We start from the raw sequence: 8556 nt of genomic DNA, 5'->3' as shown, positions 1-8556 counted from the left end.
AGTCCTAAAAGTTATTTGTCAGAGCAGGTATCCATCTCAATATTGCCATCAATATTGAGCTATCTTTATAAAGGTTGTGAAACTCACAATTCCCTCCCTGGGAGCCTTCCAATATCTATATCCAAACACACACAGGATGATACATTCAGATTTCCTCTGGCCAATTCAGAAGCGAATCTGATAATAAACAGCTTCATCAAATGAGCTCTTTGGTTTTGATTTACAGACACCGTGGAACACTCAGAAATCAAACCCACAACATCCTTGAGAGCAGACGGTTGTTAGCAAAGGGGAGGTGTACATTTGATCGAAAATGTACAAAATTTATAACAGTGACATTTTCAATATTAGGCCACATGATTTATTCAGTAGTTTTTATATTCCCAAATTACAATTTACGTCTATTCGTAAGACTACAAAAGTTACCATTAGAATTGTCTGTGCTTATAAAATACCAACTTTTTTTTTAATTGTTATATATACTCATTAACACCAGTCTGCAACGAGTTACATAGAATCATAGGCACTTCAAAGGCTTAAAAAGACGTTTACAACTTAAATGCATTTGTAAGAACAAAAACTGATTTTTTCTTAAGTCCCTACTCGTACCTTCAAATTGCAAGAAATTAGCAAATACAGTGGCCAAAGGAATCTGCAGCAACTTCTCAAAATACTGTTAGCATCTTTGGGTTTGCTGAGGCTTGTCAAAAACTCACATCAAATCCTCTCAAAAGAAGATCTGAATGGATAGACATGACTAAACAGTTTTGTGGTGATAATCCAATTTTACACATTAATTTGCTGTTGCAAATCTGCCTGAAGCTACAGGTAATGAAAAATAAAGCAAGTGTAAAATGGATAGTCTGACACTTAAAAATTTATACAAAGTGAAGGTTAAAGTTTACATATTTGAAAATCACATATACACTAAATTACCATTATCTGAATTACCCAAAGACAAATTGCACCGTAACAGCTACAAAAGGCATAGAGTTTTGTTTTGTTTCCAAGGGCGAGCAGAGGAGAGGGGAACAACAGATAAATTAACAAAGTAAGACCAACTTGATAAGGTCACTCTGAGACATGCTGACACAAATGAAATAGCTTTCCTCTTCGAACCATCGGATAAAAACACTCTTTCATATTTGCGCATAGAAATTTAAACCGATTCCATATACATTGAGCGTTTTTATAATATTTTGCCACTGCTATTCACAGAACACTGCAGATGTTAAGTTTGAATTTTATGTTGTTCTAAAGAAATACATGAAAAGATTTAAATACAATGGGATTTTTATCATTAAAGTGCCAGAATGGCTCTTTAATGAAAAAAAACAAAAAACAAAAAACAAAGATCTTCATTATTCTATGCAAAAGCTTTATTTTTAAAAGTTCAGTGATCTCATAAATAGAGACACTAAATGGGAGTTTTCACGCATAAAACTCCTTAGTAGGTGCCTTCTGATAAGCAGCACTGGATGGTTTGCGTTCTCCAAGGTCATAACTTCCTTCATCCTTCTTTCTCATGCGATACACCAACAGCAGGATGAGGAAAATTGCAAAGAGAAAGCCAATAACTCCGCCGGCAATGACAGCTGAAACACACCAAAGGAAGATTACTTTTAGAAGAGATTCAAGGATGGCAGAAATTAGCTTTGTTAAGGCCAATTTATCGACACTTTCATAAAAAGCTTAATTTGAAAACCCCCAAACTAAAAAAAACTGGATTCAATGAAGCAACCAGGTAATTAAGCAAAGCTGACATTCTTCAAGAGGTATAATACTTCCTTTGATTAGTATTAATAATATCACCCAAAAGCCTCAATAAGAAAAAAATCTGGCTGTGACCTCAACTAGTTCCATACATTAAAACTCTTAAGCCTTTTCAGCATTCACTTTTTGTAATCTAATCTTCTAATTGCTTTTTCAATGAAAACACAAAACATGATATAACTGACTTAAATTTTGCAAAGGGAACTGTGCAAAAAGCATGCAAATTTCCTTTGTCATCTTGGATTTGGGGCTTTCCTCTCAAGGATCAAGTGTTCTACAAAGGTAGAGGTCAGATCTGTGGTTGCTAAGGGAGGGGTGGGGGGTGGCGGAGGGCTAGATTGGGAGCTTGGGATTAGCAGATGTAAACTATTATATGTATAACTGAATCACTTTGCTGTACATTAGAAACTAACACAACGTTGTAAATCAAATATACTTCAATAAAATAAAAAATTTTTAAAAGGACTGTGTTCTAAAATCTTGCAAATCTTCCCCTTTAAAATCAAAGGTTAATACTTTGATTTATGATTAGAGACAACATCCTTCTGTGCCGTAGGCACTGTATCAACGGCCCTCTCCATAAACAACCTTCTCTTAAGTTTATCTTGAGATCAGGAGGTCTTGAATCAAGCCTGACTGAGCTTCACATTCTGCCATACCTGACACCCAGTTGTTCTAGACCAATTTAGGCCTTAACTTTCTTCTTGCCTCTCCCCACCCCAACCCAAATGGCGGGCCAAGGGGTAGGCTGAGAGAGCTGACAGAAAACAGCGACATCCTTTGCCTAACCCTTGCCTCACTCGCTCTGAAAGGAAACAGGTGCTCAAGATGGTTTTCAGTAGTAAGGTAACATCCGGCAAACCCTGCTGATACTTCTAAACATCACTCAGACAACCAGAAGCCTATTTACGGACCCTCCACCAGGCTACTGACCTGCCAGGACTTCTGTTCGTTTAAACAGATTGTCTGAGTGCTTCTCAGTATATACGTTTGTATCCTCTTCAGCTGGGTCCGTTTTCCTTTCTGAGTCAGGGAGGTGAACTTTTTCCTTATCAATTTCTTCAGGTGACTGGTATAGGCAAAAAAAAAAAAAGAAGAAAGATTATAAAAATCTTCTTTTAATGTGCTGGAAGAAAGAAATAGTAAGTACTTTTCCAAGTTTTTTTTTTCAAACACTGGGTTTAGAAAATAAATGAAATAATCCCTTTGTGTGATGTGTATACCAATGGGTGAGTCCTATGGTGGACCCGCATTGTTCACGGTTTTAACACCCACCACATGTACAGGCAAGATGGACAATTTATTGAGTTCGCAATAATCCTAATGGCATGGTTAGGTTCTCTAAGTTGACATTTCACAAGGATCTCTAGCTTTCTTACCACTCTTCAGTCTTCAGGCCACCATCCCCTTCTAGCTGCTCCAACCCAACAACATTACCCAATTCAACTCACTCCATCACCTTTCTGCTACATGGGGTACTGTGATGGCAGCTTCCCTGCAGGCATTCTCTCTGAGTGTTCTCCCAGGGCTCTGCCTGCTACCACTCTGTGGGGCACAGCCAACAGGCTTCATCTGTAATGATGCCCTCTATTTATTGACTCTTACACCTTCACCACACCCTGGATTAGAATCTAGACTTCAGGGGGTCGAGGGTTCTGTAAGGAGCTCCTGTGTGGCCCTGATCCACTATTTTTCTAGACCTCACTTTTTCTATCTGTCCAGTGAAGGGCACTCTCAGTTTCTTGAGTATTCTACAACTCTCACCATCTCCCCTCCAGGCAGCATTATTCCTACCTACCAGCACCCTACAGGACCCTCATCCTTGGCTGTACCATCATAACAGATCGACCCTCTCCCTATTTTCATCAATAGTAACTACTATTCTCTTGGGCCCCTGAAGTTATTTTGGCACATTTCAAGTTATATGTTTTGGTATGTCACCGTCCTTTCAATGGGCTTGCCTGGTGGTGGCTCAGATGGTAAAAAATCTGCCTGCCATGTGGGAGACGTGGGTTCAATCCCTGGGTTGGGAAGATCTCCTGAAAGAGGGCATAGCAACACACTCCAGTATTCCTGCCTGAAGAATTCCATGGACAGAGGAGCCTTCCTGGCTACAGTCCACAGGGTCGCAAAGAGATGGATATGACTAAGTGATACCTCATATATCATATATATATATACACACACATATATATATAGCCCTTTCAATTTGCGTTTCACCATTCCTTCAAATTCAGTGTCTTCCATGGATTCTCATTCCTGAGGCCTTATCTAGGTCTTTACCACATCATACTCAACTGCATGTGTTGGGTGGCTTCCAATCCATCTCCCAAGGCCACTGCCTAATCTCCAGTAGGAAGCCCTGAAAAGCCATCTATACCACCACTTACTTACCAAAACTGATCCCTAACATCTGTGCCTTGGTTCATACAGTTCTTCTAACTCCAATGCAAAATTTTCACTTCTTTCATTGTCCATTTGTCCTTCACGAAGTCCTGATGTTCCACCTCTCAAAAACCCCAGAACACTTGACAGCCCATTATACCATCACATAAATCATCTGTTGGCTTTCTAACCTTCAGTACCAATGTTGGCTATCATGTACAAATGACCTAAGATTACACTGAAATCTGAAATCACCTGAAAAGTTAAATATATATATAAGACCACCACTAGAGACTGTTTCATTGTTCTGGACTGAGTAAAACTGGCACTGCTTATTGTTGGTACTTATTTAAAGCTCTCCAGATAATTCTACAGTTTGAGAACCACTGAATTAGATAAGCTCAGTTCAAATGAGATGGTTCTTCTCTATCTGGCTCAAGTTCTTGTTGGCCAACACTACTGACAAAAAACACTATCAATTCTACTAGTCTCTTCCTGTAGACGAAAATATTGTTTAGCTTTATTACTCTTCCTAAGAGCAGCCAACCACCTTCATTAGGATTCTAAGCTGTGGCCCAGTTGAATGCCTGATGGCTTTTTGAAGGCCAGCATTCATCCAATATGGCCACTAGCTACTTAGCCTAGAGGGTTAAAAAGCATGGAGACCTCACCTTTCTGGGGTGCCTTAAGGTCATCAATGTTTCCAAGAAGGATCACTAGGTGAATCCATCTGAGTTCCAGGTCAGTGGGCCTTGCCTCAGTGGACAGAGCACTAGACTGGTTTCCACTGAAGATGATGCATAATAAAGCATGATAAAGAATGCCTGTCTTATTTTCCTAAGCCACACAAAAACCTTGTACTGACTTAACCCTCAATCCACCATGACTTACAAAAAGCAGAGGCTACAGGAAAATGATCATTTCACTTCCATACAAATGCACTCCAAATTTCACTATTCTCTACATTATTGTGCAGAGAAGGCAATGGCACCCCACTCCAGTACTCTTGCCTGGAAAATCCCATGGATGGAGGAGCCTGGTAGGCTGCAGTCCATGTGGTCGCGAAGAGTCAGACATGACTGAGCAACTTCACTTTCACTTTTCACTTTCATGCATTGGAGAAGGAAATGGCAACCCACTCCAGTTTTCTTGCCTGGAGAATCCTAGGGACGGGGAAGCCTGGTGGGCTTCCATCTATGGGGTCGCACAGAGTCGGACACAACTGAAGCAACTTAGCAGCAGCAGCAGCTATATTATTGTGACAGAAGAAAATAAAGGTCTCCCCTGGCTTTCCTGTACCAAGGGAAAGCAAAGAGAAAAGCTCATTGACAGTATTCTGCCTCAATTCCTCCATTCTTCTCAAGGAAAGCCCATTGTTAATTGGATGCTTTGTAGAAGGACAGACAAGTCAATAGATGAGGAAATGAATTATCTGGATTCTAATTTAGGAGACTTTTCACTGCTCATTAGCAGTTAAGGGAGAGTTAGGAAAGGGAAGAGAAAACTCAAGTAGGTTGATACCCAGGTTTGTGATGAGGGAAAGAGGAAGTGAGTTCTGGTGGTGAATGAGGGGAAAGTAAGTAGCTACTGTGACATTAGAGATGGATTTAATTCATCCATGTCATCTCTGTCTCATTTATATGACAGATCACATGAGTTCCCCTCAGGTCTTTTCAGTCCCTAAAATCCTTTGAGAGAGTTAACATTTCCATTTTACTCAGCTTCTGATCCAACAGCCAGGAATGAGCTTACATTTCAGGGGGTCTGCAGGTTGGGGATAGGAGGTCTCCACAGAACTGGGGTTCCCACATACTCACAGGAATGAGTGCACAAGCTTCTAAGTGCTCTGGATGGAACAGTTACTCTTTAAATTTACAAGTTTTATTGTATGAAAGGAAGAGTTTGACTAATAAGAATACTTTCTATAGTACAGAACTAATCTGAAATGCCTGGACTCTCATATATGTGTGCAAAGTGAAATTATGAAAAGGCAGCATAGATGATTAGATGAAGTCAATTAAAGATCTGTCATATCCATGTCTGGTTCTTTGGATACCATGAAAATGTAACTGAGTAAAAGGTTACGAGCAATGCTCTGCTTGAACAGATACCTGTATTCTTTTATTTTAGTCACATACATTTACAACAAACTGGACAGAATATCTATAACAGTGACATCAATGCCACTGTGATGCCCACTCAAAAGCAGTCTGTATTAATGGTATCCGAAAAGCAATGTTTAATTTAGCTGTGCCATGTAATTACAATATAGAAAATTTAATCACTAATATTAATATTATGATAAGTACTGAAAAAGTGTTCAACACAATGAGTAGCACTCAATAATGTCTCCCACAAATGGATGAACTTCTACTATTACTACATCAAAAACAAACGCTACCAAGAATACGTTAAACTGTTTTGGGGTCCTTCCTTTCTGAGCTCATCTGCCAAACATCTACCTTCTTTATTTCAATCTGACACAATTACTCCCTTAAAGTCAATTTTTTAAAACGTACATCAATTTTCAACCTATTGTTGTCAACTGACCAGACAGCTCTATGTCAACTTAGGTTTTCCTGAGGATAAAAACTCTACCACAAAAAGCCAAAACTGAGTTTCTTGTCTTAAGCTGCTGCTGCTGCTGCTGCTAAGTCACTTGAGTCGTGTCCGACTCTGTGCGACCCCACAGACGGCAGCCCACCAGGCTCTGCCGTCCCTGAGATTCTCCAGGCAAGAACACTGGAGTGGGTTGCCATTTCCTTCTCCAGTGCATGAAAGTGAAAAGTGAAAGTGAAGTCGCTCAGTCCTGTCTGACTCTTAGTGACCCCATGGACTGCAGCCTACCAGGCTCCTCCATCCATGGGATTTTCCAGGCAAGAGTACTGGAGTGGGGGTTGCCATTGCCTTCTCCGTGTCTCAAACTAGTGAGTCCTAATGGTTATGGTTCCTGACCTCAGGGGATTCAGTCACGACCAGTGGTCACATATACGTGCAGTAGAGTCAGATGCGTCTTTCAGCGGCCACCCCGGATGACCTACCCTCAGCTGCACCTGTTGCTTTTCACTTATCTTCTCCCTTTTTCTTTTCATTCATTCAACAGAATCCATTTCTGGAGCAGCTACCATGCAGGGAGCCAAATGGGTCTGCCTCACGGCTCACAGCTCCTCCTTCTCCTAGCGCCTGGCCTATGAAGTTGGTCTACCGCTAACGGTAACAGGCCCTTCTCCATCCAACAGAGAGCACTCCAGTCTGGAGAGGACTCTCCTGGCTGCTCCACATCTGAAGAAACCTAGCCAGCCCTGTTCCTCACCACCCTATGTGCTTACGTGCGGAGTGCGGTGGGTAGGAAGTTAGCGGAGAAGCGAAAAACAAGTGCACTGTGGGAAGGGGAGGGGAAGAACAAGTGCACTGTGGGAAGGGGAGGGGAAGAACAAGTGTACTGTGGGAAGGGGAGGGGAAGAACAAGTGCACTGTGGGAAGGGGAAGGGAAGAACAAGTGCACTGTGGGAGAGGGAGGGGCGTCATCCGGCTGGAAGCCCATGTGCAGCCCTACCTGCAGAGGGGGCACTTCTCACTCCAGAGACAGCCTGTCCCTACCTTCATGACACAGTCTTCCACATCCTGTCTGCTGTTAGACCTTGGCAGCATCTCATTTCTAACCAACAGACGGGTGAGCACCAAACAGGGACACTTGTGACTCCAAGCTCTCCTAAGCAGCATGCTATCCTCCACTGTCTGCAGTCTCCTGCCGCTGTTACTCCACACTTTCCCTTGGTGAACTGCCCCAGTCTCTACTGCTCTAACCGACTTCCATGAAGGCTTACAGAGTGCTTGCTGGGTCTCAGGTGCCATGCTGCATGCCCTCACATTTAATCTTCCCAAGGACCAAGAGAAATGGGTCAGAGAAGCTAAGACACTTGACCAGATCTAGGACTTGAGACATTACTTTGCCGAAAAAGTCTAGTCAAAGCTATGTCTAGTTATGTCTAGTTTATGTCTATGTCTTTGTCTAGTCAAAGCTATGGTTTTTCCAGTAGTCACACCTGGATGTGAGAGTTGGATCATAAAGAAAGCTGAGGGCTGAAGAATTGATACTTTCGAACTGTGGTGTTGGAGATTCTTGAGAGTCCCTTGGACTTCAAGGAGATCAAGCCAGTCAACCCTAAAGGAAATAAATCCTGGATATTCATTCGAAGGACTGATGCTGAAGCTGAAACTCCAATACTTTGGCCACCTGATGCAAAGAGCAGACTCATTATAAAAGAGCCTGATGCTGGGAAAGATTGAAGGCAGGAAAAGAAGGGGACAACAGAGGACGAGATGGTTGGACAGCATTGCTGATTCAATGGACATGAGTTTGAGCAAGCTCTGGGAGATGGTGAAGGGACAGGGAGG

General features: G+C 41.9%; 1 protein-coding gene across 1 annotated transcript in view; it reads right to left on the bottom strand.

Moving 5' to 3' along the window:
- Positions 1–264: 264 nt before the first annotated feature.
- SDC2 (syndecan 2) overlaps positions 265–8556 on the bottom strand; it is a 121293-nt gene continuing 113001 nt past the window's right edge. Inside the window, exons 4-5 of the mRNA XM_005900876.3 lie at positions 2707–2842; positions 265–1595 (exon numbers count right to left, since the gene is read on the bottom strand). Of these exons, the coding sequence (XP_005900938.2) occupies positions 1432–1595; positions 2707–2842 (300 nt within the window). The 3' untranslated portion in view covers positions 265–1431. The remainder of the gene's footprint in view (positions 1596–2706; positions 2843–8556) is intronic.

The sequence above is a fragment of the Bos mutus genome, chromosome 14, assembly GCF_027580195.1.
Source record: "Bos mutus isolate GX-2022 chromosome 14, NWIPB_WYAK_1.1, whole genome shotgun sequence".
NCBI lineage: Eukaryota > Metazoa > Chordata > Mammalia > Artiodactyla > Bovidae > Bos > Bos mutus.
This window is presented reverse-complemented; position numbering and strand designations above follow the sequence as displayed.